This window comes from Sorghum bicolor, chromosome 5 (genome assembly GCF_000003195.3).
Source record: "Sorghum bicolor cultivar BTx623 chromosome 5, Sorghum_bicolor_NCBIv3, whole genome shotgun sequence".
In the NCBI taxonomy this organism is placed as follows: Eukaryota; Viridiplantae; Streptophyta; class Magnoliopsida; order Poales; family Poaceae; genus Sorghum; species Sorghum bicolor.
Window position 1 is genome coordinate 27735363 of NC_012874.2, and position 14337 is coordinate 27749699.

Sequence of the window (14337 nt, forward strand, 5' to 3'; positions counted from 1 at the left end):
TTTTGAATAACACTTCGGGGTCGTCAACAAAATTTTCTGGAAGTTGTCTTCTATTCATACATTACCCTGCATAAAATAATTAAAAATAGCAAAGTACAGGGGTAAAGCTGTACGAGAGAATTGATGATCTCAATCATGTTAGTGATGCGAATGATAACTCAAAATTCCATATTCATTCCTTATTAGTAATCAACCTTCCCCGGCAACGGCGCAAAAATGCTTGTTGGGCATTCTTAACATCATTATCAAAAGTATATTTAGTTTTCTAATTCTGATAACGGCGCCAAAAATGCCAAACCTATCCCTCATGCCACTTAAGCCAAGTTGTCATCCCCAGCATGACATGAGAGACACAGTATTGAAATATGCAATTGCTCTTCTGAATGAATAATAAATGAGATCTGCAAGCGCACATATTAATACCGATGTAGCATTTTAACTGGGAAGTATTCCAGGTATCGTTATTTATATTTTTACCACTACGTCCATGCATAGTGATATTATCAAGGAACATGAGAAACATAGCAATCACTCCCCTGTAATAATGTTGCTCAGCCTGCCCTATACACGAGAGGGGCACTATATAAGAATCAATAGAGCTATCACCACCACGAACTACCCCACGATCCGGCATATAGGGTACAATCGCAGATAAATATGGTACAGTGTTGCTGAACCTCCTAAGTGTTTGGGCCCACTGACACCTGTCATTGTCCTAAGGACCTCTGACGGTGATGCTGGGGATCCTCCCACTCTAGAAGTCCGATGAGCATCTCAGGACGCTCATTCCACCACTACCTGGGGCGTATCAAACAAGCTCGTCTTGACCACTAGCGATGGTCAATTAACGAAAATTTCTTCTCCTCGCCCTTACAGGATAGCAAGTGGCCACCCCTAACACCCGGATCACTCGTTGCGAAGACATTGCAGTACCACAAACGACATAAGACCAAAATAATATTTCAGAGTAAAACAGCGGAAGTATTACATAACTTAATTTACAAAAGGAGTTCTTGCAAATAGTAGAGTGTTATTACAAGCCCGGTCCAGCGGAGCAACTTAAACTTTAGAACACAGAGTACAAATCTACAGACCCTGCCCATGGGTCACGCTCACTCTTCTTCGTCGTCAACCTCGACGACGGACACACAACAGGGTCCGAAACAAGTCAGCTCCTGAGCTTCACCTGCAACAGGAGTTATAAAACCCTGGGTACGGGAGTACTCAACAAGACTTACCCGGCAGGAAAAGAGGATAAATTAGGAATGCAGGCTTAGGGTAGACAAGGGGTGGCTGAGCGAGGAGCCAAAGTGTTTTGCGGAAAAGTATACTAATAGTGCATCCTTAGTTTCAAGTTTTACCCGCGAATTCCTCTCCTGAAGAGGCCGAGGAGTTCGAGGACAGTCTATCTAGTTGCTTCTCACAGACAAGTCTGTAAGTTCCTAGTCCTTAATCAAGGTATTATTTATCCAACGGCCACAGCTTCATGTCACTCTGAGTCCGGGAATTGGGATCCGAACCTCATGAGACATTTTCCCCTTTCTCATTTTATCACTTAGTTGCATAGTTAGCTACGATGATGGTCGAAGGAATTGAGTCTCCCAATCGGGGAGCAATGACGATTCGAATCGCTTAGCAATCCAGCTGGAGTTCCTAACCACCCGACATATGTATAACCAAATCGTGCATATGTCAATCCAAATCAAGCTCTCCCCAAATTTGACCAGGTTCGCGGCACCTGAGAGCATAGTACTCCACCATCCTACAGCCGATCTAGATGTTTCCCGGCCATCTCAGATCCGTAAGGTGGGTACACACTACTCTCGCCATCCCTCCACGCCCAGTGCGCGAGTAGCTGTTCGTGTCGAGGGTCACAAGACCAGGCTTACCGAGGGCAAGTGGCTAGTACTATAAATTCTCAACCCAGCAGGCCATCAACGGAACGGTCCTTAATCGACACAGTTGGAGACACTACTTTAAGACTCCATTCCTAAAGCAAGTCCACCGACAGGTCTCAAGTTGAACATCATTGATCATAAGAGTATTCCACAACAACCCTTCAAACTTTCTCGTTTGAAAACCTATCTAGTAGCAAGGCTAAGCATCACTACGCAGTTTTTAAAGTAAAACAGGTGCCAAGGACAAGATAACAAATATCAAGGTAGTAAATGCAGCAAGTAGGTTAACCCAATTCTCAACTACCTAATGCAGCATTTTCCATTCATAAGTGATAAAAGATTTAAAACATTCAAGGAGGGGTTAATGCATCCGGGGCTTGCCTTGGTTGCAGGGCAGAGATGGACCCTCGGAGACTTCCCAAGTCTCGGATCCTACTTCCTCGAATGGAGCACCGACCTCGGGGTTCGGTTCAACGGTCGCTCCTTCGGTCACGGACACTATACGCAAAATGATGAATGCTCATGATATGCGTATGACAAATATGCAAGAAGGACCAAGTCGAGTACAACTTGCCTTCTCGGTGCAACATAGACTAAACAATAATTAAAGTTGTTTATCATCTTAGTGTCTTTACCCAAGAGGTTGCATCTGTAAATTAGGACTTCTCTTAATTCATAATTATCCTAAATTAACTAATTATTAATCCTTTTATCTTAATTAATTCTTAATTAAATATTAATAACAGTAATTAAGTATTAATGTCAAACAATAATTAAAAGCCAAAGGTCATCTAATTAATCTAGAATTATTAATTAATCTAACTAATTATCAATTAATCTAGAATTATTAATTAATTACTAATTAAGGGTTTAACCATATTTTATTCAAACTTTATCCAAATGCCACCAAATTTTGTGTGGAGCCAGGGAATAATACTCAGAGGCATCCCGCAAATTTTGGTGATTTTTGGCCATATTAAAAAATTACTAAAATTCATAGAAGTTTTATTTACTAATTAAAAGAGGCAATTTTCATACACATGTAAACTATCAGAAAATAAAATCTAATATTTTTCTTGGGTTCTACTTATTTCAAGGAACCTATACAAAAATTTTAATAATATTTGGATCAGTACACAATTTATTACACAAATTCAAAATTAAAGCAAAAACTGCACAAAAAGAAAAAGAAAAAAAACTGCTGCGCAGCGAGCAGCCGGGAAATCGGCCCGCAGGCCGGCCCACTCCCGCTCGGCCCACGCGGGCGCTGCGCGCGCACCCTCCCCCTCACGTGGTCACTGACGAGTGGGTCCCGCTCGTCAGGCCCTCCTCTCCCCTCTCACTGCGGGACGCTGACGGGGTAGCCCCACCCGTCAGCTCCGCCCCTACCGCGCACGGCGGCTCGGCCACGGCTCCGGCCGCCGTTAGCGAGGTCCTCGGCCCCGCACGCATGCGCATCGGCCTCGCCTTGTCTTCGCGACTCCGACGACATCCTCTACTCACGCTCTACCCTCTCCCTTCCACCTCGGCCACGCTAAAAGCGGGCGGGCGCCATGACCGACCGTGGACCGGCCACTAGGGCTCGGTAAAGTGCAAACAAATGGAGCAGGGAGGTTCAGGGAGTGTTAAGGAGCACAGTGCTCACATCGCAGGACTCTGGGAGGTAGCCGAGACTGCTGGCGACGAAGACAGTGCCGTCGGGCGGGTGCTCCGGCTCCGGCGAGGTCGTTCCGGCGATCCTGTTCGCGTCCATGGAAAAGGAACGAGTGCATGAGCAACTTGAGATAAAAAGGAAACGGAAACATCCGCTAGTTCGATCTTTTGCTCACTGCAATGGCGCGGCCACGGCGAAAGCTCACGGCGGCGGTCTCGGCCGGAGTTGGAGAAGAACAGAGGAGCTCTGGCGACTGGGTGGGTTAGAGAAAGAGCTAGGGGGTGCGCTGAGTTCGCAAGGAGGTGGCGAATGCTATGGAGTGTTCAATTTGGCTCGGGAGGGATTGGGTACGGTGAATTTGAGAGAGAGAGTCATCGGGGTTCCTTGGGCGTGGACAGAGAACTCGGGCGGCGTTGTCCACCCTGGCGGTCAAAGGGGAGGAGGAAGCGAGCCCGGGGTGTCCACATCGCCTGGCGACGCAGGCAAGCAAGCAGGCTGCATGCCTGCACGCGCGCCCATGGTGCTGCGCGCGCGGCGGCGTTGTTGGACAGGGGCCGGTGATCCTCATCGGATCACTGTAGCTGGCCCTTATCCCCTCTTCACTGTCCTTTTGCAAATTTCGGCCAAAGCTCGAACTAAAGCCAAATTGCCACCAAAATAAAAGTTGTGCAAAATTTTATAAGCTACAAATCATATTTTGGTGACCAGAGCTAATTTTGAGTGGAACATGGTAAATTTGACCAAACAGTTTGAAGTTCAAAATCCAATTTGGGGAAATTCAATTTTTTGAATTGGGACAAAACAGAGTTTCCAAAATTACTTTTGATTTTCCATAGCAACTTGAAAAACTCCCAACATGAAAGTTGTTCAACTTTTTGGGCTCTACAACTTTCATGTTGGTCACTTTTCAAAATTCCAAATAGAATTTGAATTGGAGGTTCAAATTGGAAAAGTTGACACTTTGTGGAAATCTGTATTTTCAAAATTACTTTGGATTTTGTATTGAAACTTCAAAAACTCAAAACACCAAAGTTGTACATCTTGACAAGATCTACAACTTTGCTTTTGAACTCAACCTCAAATTTTGCTTGGTTTTTAAATTGTGTAAAAGGGGGCAAATCTAGGGTTAAAAAATCAGGGTTTCCCCCCCTACTCCTTCGGAAATCTTTCACCCTAGGGTTTTAACAACCAACACAAGCATCCAAACACAATATAAACACACTTTAATTCCCTAAGCACATTCAACCAAATTAAACTTGTTTTAAGTTGATACATAATAAGGTGCTTAACAGTTATGCGATGCATTGCTCATGATGACATGATCCAATTTTAGTAACCGTAACATCGGGGATGTTACATATAGGCACCACACATACACAATACTTATCATTTACCCACTGTACATATGGATAAACGCTATACGATCCTAAACATGCATATAATTCCAATCTAACTAAGCCAAGCATATAACTATGATAAAGTAAGAACAATTTAATTGCAAATATAAACAAGTAGAGCAAAGTCATAATCAATATATTGAAGTAGAATAAAGTCATATTCATAATATTCAAGAACAATGATAAACAAATTAAGAACAGTAGAGGAATTACCAAGAATCCACTTGACAGATCCGGAAACCAATCGAAGATTGACTCCTTCTAGTTCTAATCCTATGTAGCTATGCTAAACTAGAGATCTATTGATGTGGTGGCTCTAGGGCTTGATCAGGTACTTCTTCTCCCAAGATGGATGAATGAATTAGGGCTTCTCAGGTCCTCTCCTCTAGCGGCCAGGGGGCCTGCTTATATAGTCCCTCCAAATGAATATGGACCGTCGGATCAAAACCGACCTTAATCGCACAGTTTTCTTTAATCCCTTAGGTCGGTGGAGCATGATCCGCGAGGCGGAGCCTGATTGGCTCTCAGGCCAGGGCGAGCGCCTAAGGGGGGATGGCGGGCGCCCTGCCCCCAGGCCCGCTCGGCCTCCCGCTCGTTCCCATGGCTTCTGGACTCTTCTAGATGTTGGATAATTGCGGTGCACATTAATATCTCTATGTAAACCCGACAAGTGGGCCTTTCCTCCATAATTCCTGATAACCCCCTACAGAAATAGACAAACACCAAAACTCGTGGAATTCTGTCAGATAAAACCCTAAGTCTGGGTGTCGGTTGCATTTGCATCCTTTTCTCTATTTATTTGTTGATTATATTTGATGCTTAAGGACCGTCTACAGGGGTTACCTAGGCCAGCACTAATGATGTCCCTCTCCCGTCGTGGCTTATATTGACCTTTGCGCTACTTGGCTGCCACCGTAAAGATGCTCTTTGCTGCTTCATCGACCTTAGGGTCCTCAAAGGACATGCCGCTCTTGGTTTCCTTTGGTTTCCGAGCAAGAATACAATTCGCAGACCGTTCACCAACTTGCTCAGACAACAACGGCAACCGTGCCACCTTATTCATATCCTCTTCTTGCCTCCAGTTTGGGATCTGGCGCTGGTAACCACCTGTGCCTAGATGGTGGTCGTACTTGTTCTTCATTGCGAGCTTGGAGTTGGCTTCGCTCTAAGCTATGAAGTATGGCTCATTCCTCTGCTCTAGAAATACCGATTACTAACCTTTGGTAATCTTATATCTTCTTGCAGGGTCCTTGTTTTGCTTCGCATACTTGTTATTCAACTAGTACCTCTAGTTTCAGAAACTGATCACACATCGCTTTATTGTATATTCCTTTACTAGTGCCTCTGGTACGATGTGAATAAACTGAAACCTCATCTTCATTTTATTCCATGTGTCTTCCTTGTCATCTTCTGGCACACTGGACCAAACCCGAATGGTGCAGTTAAGAATGTCCCTTACATAGAAGCCAATTGCGTTCTGGTACTTGGGTAGGGCCTCTGCAGGGAGTGGAGTCTCTGGATGGTGATAATGCTGTTTTGTGGGTCCCTTATTCTTGCTCTACTTCCTCTGTGGGGTGGGATGACCCTATGGCTTGGACCGTTTTGTGAGTCCCTTGTACTTGCACTGTGGGGTCAGACCTTAGGACTTGGACCATTACATGTGATAGGTTACCGATATGAATCGGTACGAGGGTGGCCCGATCTTCACGACAGTAGATCAAAGAACAAGGATAACTTGCTGCGAACAGCGGGTAACTAGCTTTATACCTGACAAAGGTTGGATGCGACCAAGCGACGGGGAGAGAGGCACTGAAATCACGAAGACTTCGACTGGATCTCCGAACGATCGCAGAAGCACAATCCGGAACTAATCCAAACAATACGGCACAGCCGAACGGAAGCCGTAGAGCACGGAGTAGGGGAACCTAGAGGATTCACTTCACAAGTCCAAGAAGAACAAGGAAGAACAAAGGTTGAGTAAGGCACTTAGCAGCACGGCTGCAATATCATGTAGTTTATCAAATGATCAAAGGTTTCTGATAGCTTAGAGGTAGGGGATATTTATACTAGGAACAACCCTCCTAGATAGGTATGAAAACAAAATAGAGTTTCTGAGGGACGGCAATGTGAAAGGTCCCCTCATAATGGATTCCCGAAGAACTGGCTTCGCGTGACTGTAGGCCTCCAGAGTAGTTTCAAATAAAGTGACCATAACTTTTTATTGGGGAGTCCAAATGACAAACCGTTTCTTGGATGTGAAACTAGACTCCAAGAGCTTTCCAGCAATGTATGCCATGCACCACGAAACGTTGTATATTGGTACAGTTTTGCACGGCAAGTTGTACCAATATTCTATCATGACAGACTGTTGACCTTCTGAGTAGTTTGTACTAGTTCTGGTCTGCAGGCAATATAGGGCATCAAAACTGGTCGCCACTAGATTCATTGGAAAGTAGACTCGACAAGCTTTCCAATAAGTCCTCATGGGCCTTCATAGCTTTTGTGATTGAAATGTTATGAAGATTTCTTTGCACTGGTCCGTTTCTGACTTCCACTGGTACGTTTTTGACTCTCTGATCTGTTTTGTAGTGTCTTCTGGGACTTGCACTGGTTTGTTCTTTAGGGTTGGATTCATCCTTCTCTTCTTCTATATACCTGAGTACAATCAAGGTAGAACACTTAGGTAGTATATAACTCTCATTAATGTTAAAATGAATCTCACAAAGTAGCGCGTGGACCTCTTGTTGTAGCTTCTTTGCACGACTACGTGTAACAGGTCCGTCGATGACTTGGGCTGGTGTCGGTGTAGGTAAAACTTGAGTGGTTGTAGCTTGACTTGGAGCTTGTGACATCTTGCTTGCTGGCATGGTCATATCATCCTCCCCCCTTCAAAAAGACTCGTCCTCGACTCGTCCAATCCCAGGAAAGGAGATAAATCGGCGACATTGAAGCTTGTACTCACACCATATGTACTTGGGAGATCAATTTCATATGCATTGTCATTGATCTTGCGAAGCACTTTGAAGGGACCATCAGCTCTGGGCTGCAACTTACTCTTGCGTTGTTTAGGAAAGCGATCCTTGCGCAAGTGCACCCAAACTAAGTCTCCTGGTTCAAATAACATCTTCTTAGGACCCTTGTTGGCGCGCTTCTCATATAACTTGGTCATCTTCTCAATGTTTGCTTTAGCTCGATCATGAAGCTTCTTGACAAATTCTGCTCGCTTGCTTGCATCAAAGTTCATACGTTCCTGCATAGGCAAAGGCAAAAGATCGATGGGAGCAGTAGGTTTGAACCCATAGACAATCTCAACTGGACAAAATTTTGTGGTCAAATGTACTGCCCTGTTGTATGCAAACTCCACATGAGGCAAGTTTTCTTCCCATTTAAAAGGCACTTCTTTCTTTGTCAACTCATTGATTTGAGCAGCAATGGTGCTGAAATCTTTCACAAATCGTCGGTTGAAACCAACAAGTCCAAGGAAGCTACGCACTTGGCTTGCATTTTGTGGAGGTATCCACTCATGAACTGCTTTGATCTTTTCCTCATCCACCTCCACACCACGTCCTGAAACAACAAAGCCAAGAAAGACTACCTTGTCGGTGCAAAATTTGCACTTGTCAAGGTTAGCATACAATTTTTGCTCACGTAGGACAGCAAGCACACTTTGGATATGCTCAACATGTTTATCAAGAGACTTGCTGTAAATTAATATATCATCAAAGTAAACCACAACAAACTTGCCAATGAAAGATCTGAGTACATGATTCATCAATCTTATAAAGATGCTAGGTGCATTTTTCAAACCGAAGGGCATCACCAACCGTTCATACAGCCCAAATTTTGTTTTAAAGGCTGTTTTCCATTCATCTCCTTCTTTCATACGAATATGGTGATAACTACTCCTTAAATCAAATTTAGTGAAAATTATGGCACCACTAAGTTCATCAAGCATATCATCTAATCTTGGGATGGGATGCCTATACCTCACAGTGATGTTGTTAATTGCACGGTAGTCCACACACATTCGCCAAGATCCATCTTTCTTATGAACTAAAAGGACTGGGATAGCACAAGGTGAAAGACTTTCTTGCACATACCCTTTCTTGATCAAGTCCTCCACTTGTCGCTGGATTTCCTTGGTTTCCTCCGGATTGGTGCGGTAGGCAGCGCGATTTGGGAGGGAAGCACCAGGAACCAAATCAATTTGATGCTCGATCCCTCTCTTGGGTGGCAGTCCGGGTGGCACCTCATCTGGAAACACATCCTCAAAATCCTGTAAGAAATAAAAAAACAACACTTTGCAGGGTAGAGGGTAAGGTGTTAGAAGCAAAAAGTGTGTCCTTGTACAAGAGTACAAAGAATTTGGCATTAGCTTCACTCAACTCCTTTAGATCCCCTTTCCTAGCCATAATAACTAACCCCTGTTTTCCCAGTTTTTGGGTTATTTGTAGCTGTGGGGTTTTATTTGGCTGTCGAAACTCTTCCTCACTATTTTTGTGGGTCACTCTTAAGTGGTTCTCGCTCTCTCTCTGTTTCTTCTTGAGATCATCTTTTAAGATTTCCTCCGGTGTCAAAGGAAGCAAAGAAATTCGCTCTCCTTTGTACACAAAAGACAACTTGTTCTTTCTTCCAAAAATCTAAACATCACAATCATATAACCATGGTCTACCTAGCAGCAGCTGGCACGGTTGCATAGGCACCACGTCACACTCCACATGATCATTATACCTCCCAGTAGAGAAAGGTACTGTCACAACATGGCTCACACGCAGCGCGCCACAATCATTCAGCCACTGCATCTTGTATGGATTAGGATGACGCCTTTGTTTTAGCTCCATTCTATCAACCAATTCTTGGCTAGCAATATTGTTGCAGCTGCCATTGTCATCAATAATTCTACACAACTTCTATTTGATCATGCCTCGAGTGTGGAAAAGATTGTGTCGCTGCCCATTCTCTTCCTTTGTAGCAGTAACACTTAGCACACGAAGAGAAATAAAGCAGTTGTTATCACCTTCATCGGGTTGGATTTCATTATCATTGTTTTCATGATCCTCATCATATCTTCGACCTTCTTCCTCTTGATCACTTTTAGATTCCCATTCACATTCATGGTCCTCCTACTGGGACATTGTGCAACAATATGTCCACGACCATGGCACTTGTGGCACACAATTTCTCTACTACGTGCAGAGGAAGTAGTAGCTGAGGAAGCAACAGTTGGGGCTGCTACACTTGTAGCAGGTTGCTGCTGATATGCAGGAGATGATGCTGTAGAAACAACCATCTTCGAAGGAGCATTTGATGAAGAGGGCCTAGCTGCAGCACCTTGGGACCGTCCCCCACCGAAGGAAGTGCTGGACTGCTGCTTGCGCCATGGAGCTGCAATAGAGTGACTTGCATAAGATTTTCCACGTGTCTCTTGCTGAATTTTTCTTTCAGTACGCATAGCTTGCTCAACAAGGTCTTGCAAAGTATGATATGGAAACATCTCAACAAAACCAGCAATTTCTTCATTGAGACCACCCAAAAATCTTGCCATTTTTTACTCTGGATCCTCTCTAATTCCAGTCCGCACTAACAGCAGCTCCATCTCCTTATAATACTCATTGACCGATCTTTTTCCTTGCTTCAACATTTGTAACCTATTGCGAAGGTCACGTTGATAGCTTGACGGTACAAATCGCCTTCTCATCACTTGCTTCATCTCTTCCCATGCGTTGATATGTTCACGGCCCAACACAAGTTGATTCTCTTGTATCTGATTCCACCAAGTCAGAGCATAACCAGAGAACTCCACTGAAGCAAGATTGACACATCTCTAATCAGAGAGATTATGCACTTTAAAAATTTGATCACACTGCTCAGCCCACTCAAGATATGCATCTGCATCCTCTCTTCTAGTGAATTTTGGGATACTCAACTTGACACGAGCAATGCTGTCCGGATCTTCCCTATTATGACGACCATGATGATGCTCTCTATCTCCATGATGAGCATGTCGCCGATGATCATGGCGCCGCCTATGCAGCCCATCATTTGCAAAGGGATTCTCATCAGACCCCTCTTCGTGATCAAAGTTATCAAATTCTTCATCATCAAAATGAACACGATGGCCACGACCACATCCATGAGCGCGTCCTCCATCTTGGCCATGATGACCAGCCCGCCTGCCACCACCATGACCATCTCTAAAACGGTCATGTCCTCCATTAGAATTTTTAGCACCAGATTCATCATATTTATGCCAAGGAGCCCTCCGCCCATCTACATGTATGCGTGCATCAAGCATCCTCTCCATGGCCTGCAAGAGTGAGTCTGCCATTTGGCGCAACTCAGCCCGTGCAACAGGGGGTTCTCCTTCTCCATGACGATTAGCATGAATACTTGAGTTGGATCCTGCCATGTTAGCACTAAAGCAAAATATAGTGGAATGGGTGTTGACACCGTTTTTGGACACGTACCCAGGATTGGTAGAGTATAGATCGGCAAGATAGGGCAACGGTAACTGGTATGCAGGGGACTTGCCGATGAGGGTGGTTGCCAATGAAGGGATAGCTGAATGCGATTAAGTACATAACTGGTGATGCGTTCATACCGATGGTCAGCGTTAGCTTCTGCCCATGATTCAGAAGGAGAATGTGAGAGTTGCTGATTGGTCCATGGTGGTGTCCTAGTTTGTCACGGAGCATAGTTTTGTATTTTCCTTAGTTGTTTAAATCATTTTGTGTACGGATTCTGTTTAATTTGGAATTCGAGTCTTAGTCGTGTCTGATTGTAGCTCTTTGAGCAGGGTATAAATGTAGACCCTAGGGCCTTGTAATGAGATATATCAATCAATCAAACACAAGTTTTTACTCATATTCCAGCATCTACTTTTTTGACGACTTTGTCATATTTTTCCTTTTTTATTACGAGTTCTTAGGAATTCGTCGACTTAAACTCGGTGTATTCTCGAGTTCCGCATGAATACCTCTTCGCCGTGGCATCCGGGCGCATCGCCGTTGTCGGGACCAAAGTATTCGAGTTATCACCTTTGCCGATAGTAAGGTTAAATCGGCTGGCACGCCTTAACGTTTGAATCAGGTATTAGCCCTTTGTGTTTGCAGATCCAGCTTTTGCATCAACACATCTTTTGGCACGCCCGGTGGGACATTGAAATCAAGATCAAGATCAACATGTCGACTACCGAGTTCGACTTGGAGAATGTCATCCCTGTGACGGAAGCCAGTCTCACTCCAAGAAATTTGTCTTTCTATGACAAAATGCGAAATGACGAGGTCTGTTATCGTCATATAACATCACATAATATGACGGTATTTTTAGGGTCATCATAATTTCATGAGGCCAAGAAAATTTTATGACGACACAACTTTATTTGTCACATAAAGGTATGAAAATTCGTCACATATTACCTGGCGCCAGGAGCCGGTAGACGATATTGCTTTTATGACGCTTAGAGGTATGTTTATGTGATGATTTGGCGGCGTCACTTTATGTTTATTAAAAAAATGACTGGCCCGAACGTAAATATATCTCTGTGGTGGACCGTACCCCATTCAAGTTGACCACAATCACTTTCCCCTTCTCCCCGAGCGGCGAGCGCGGAGGGCGGCGAGCGGCGCGCGCGCGGGCAGCAGGATCTGGACGACCGGTGTTGGGTGGGATCCAGGTGGATCTGCCTCTCCCTCTCCCTAGGTCGGGGCGTGGTTGTCTGGGTGGAGGCCACACGAGCTCCACTGCCCGCAGGCCGCCTGAAGGAGCGCGAATCTCCGGTGACCGCTACAACGAAATCAGGTTGGTACGCGGGCGTGCTCCTACTCCCCACTTCCTCATGCCCCTCCTCATCCCCTTTAATTTGGTCGACAGCGGCACCCTCATGCCCTCCCTGTTCATATTTCAATTTTTTTGAACCGTGTACATATTTCTATTGGCATCATAGTTGCTAATCATTCCCATGCGCATCAGTCAGGGATCATGTCGCAGGCCTCATCATCAACTGTGTGTAGTAGGCGCCAAAGCGCAGCTAGAGATGTTGTAGAACCCAGGCCCCTTGCTATTGTTGCTGCAGGCAGTTTGCCGATTGGCATCGATCTGGAGGCGCCGATCGATGAAGTGACTAGATTGCCGTTGATAGTGTGCCCAACTTGCAAGGATGTGAGAGTGTTTGCTACTAATACCAAGAATGGGAGTAATGTTGGAAAGAGATTTTTCAAGTGTCTTAGGAAGAACTATAATAATGTAAGTAAAGTGGTTGTTTAATTTGCATTGCCCAAATTTCATTCTTGTTTGCAGTGGTTGACTATGCTCAAATTTGGATGTAGGGGACATGTGATTGGTTTTGGTTCGAGGAAGAATATGTGGTGTACCTTCACGATAATGGACATCTACCATCAGCATCCTCCACCATTGCAGCAGGTTCGACAACTGAGGTTCCTGAGCTTGTGAAAAAAATTGACAGCTTGGAGCAAAATCTGAACAAGGTGCAAGAAATGGTTAGCAAGAACAGAGAAGGCATGGGAAGCTTCATTTGTCTCGTGTGTGGATGTGTGAATGTAGCAATAGTCCTGCTGGTTGCCATCTTCTTAGTTGTAGCTTTTGTGCTAAAGTACTAGGCAATGTTGATGATGTATTGGCTTTTGTGTTGAAGTTGTACTTGTAACACCCTAGGTGTTAAGCATGCATTTATCCCTATCACAACATGCATAAGCATTCTCATCAAGCATAGCATCATGAGCATGTCATTCATCCCAAAGCATGATTTTATGTGCTTTATTTCATGTGTTTTAATTATGCTAAAAATATGATGCTTGCTTCTAAAAATGTGAAATATTCAAACTAGGTTGATTTAGGTGTAAGAAGAATTAAGAATATTTTTATGCAATTTTTGGAGCTAGGGAATTTGAGAAATGGAATTTATACAAAATGTCCAAAATGAATTTATTTAAAAACCTAGAACTAGTTTTAATTTGTAATTCAAATTCTATTGGGAATCTGGTCTTGCTTATTAAAACAAAGTTGTAGGGTTTTTGTGTTGGAACAACTTTGCTTTTGGGAGAAAGTGGTGAAAATGATTTGAAAATGGTCAAAATGAATTTAGAAATAATTTGGAGAAAAGAAATTCAAAAAAAAAGAAAGGGGCAGGCGCTGCTGGGCCAACCCCGCTTCCCTTTCGGCCCAGCGAGCGGCCTGGCCTGCCTCCCCTTTCCCCTCTCTCCCGCGCGTGCGGCGCCCGCCTCGCTCCACCCGGCGCCGGCCAAGTGGCGGCCGTACGCCGGCGTTGGACGCGCCGCGGCCAGCCTCCAACCCCCCCTGGTCGGGACGCCGGCTCGGGCTCCCAGGCCATTTCCTCCGTTCTGTCCCCCGCGCCCTCCTTCTCCTTCCT

At 44.6% G+C, this 14337-nt stretch overlaps 1 protein-coding gene across 1 annotated transcript; it reads left to right on the forward strand.

Moving 5' to 3' along the window:
• Window positions 12930-13567, forward strand: LOC110435914. Its single transcript, XM_021462020.1, has 2 exons — window positions 12930-13193; window positions 13277-13567. Exons 1-2 carry the CDS (start codon window positions 12930-12932, stop codon window positions 13565-13567), a joined length of 555 nt encoding a protein of 184 aa, XP_021317695.1.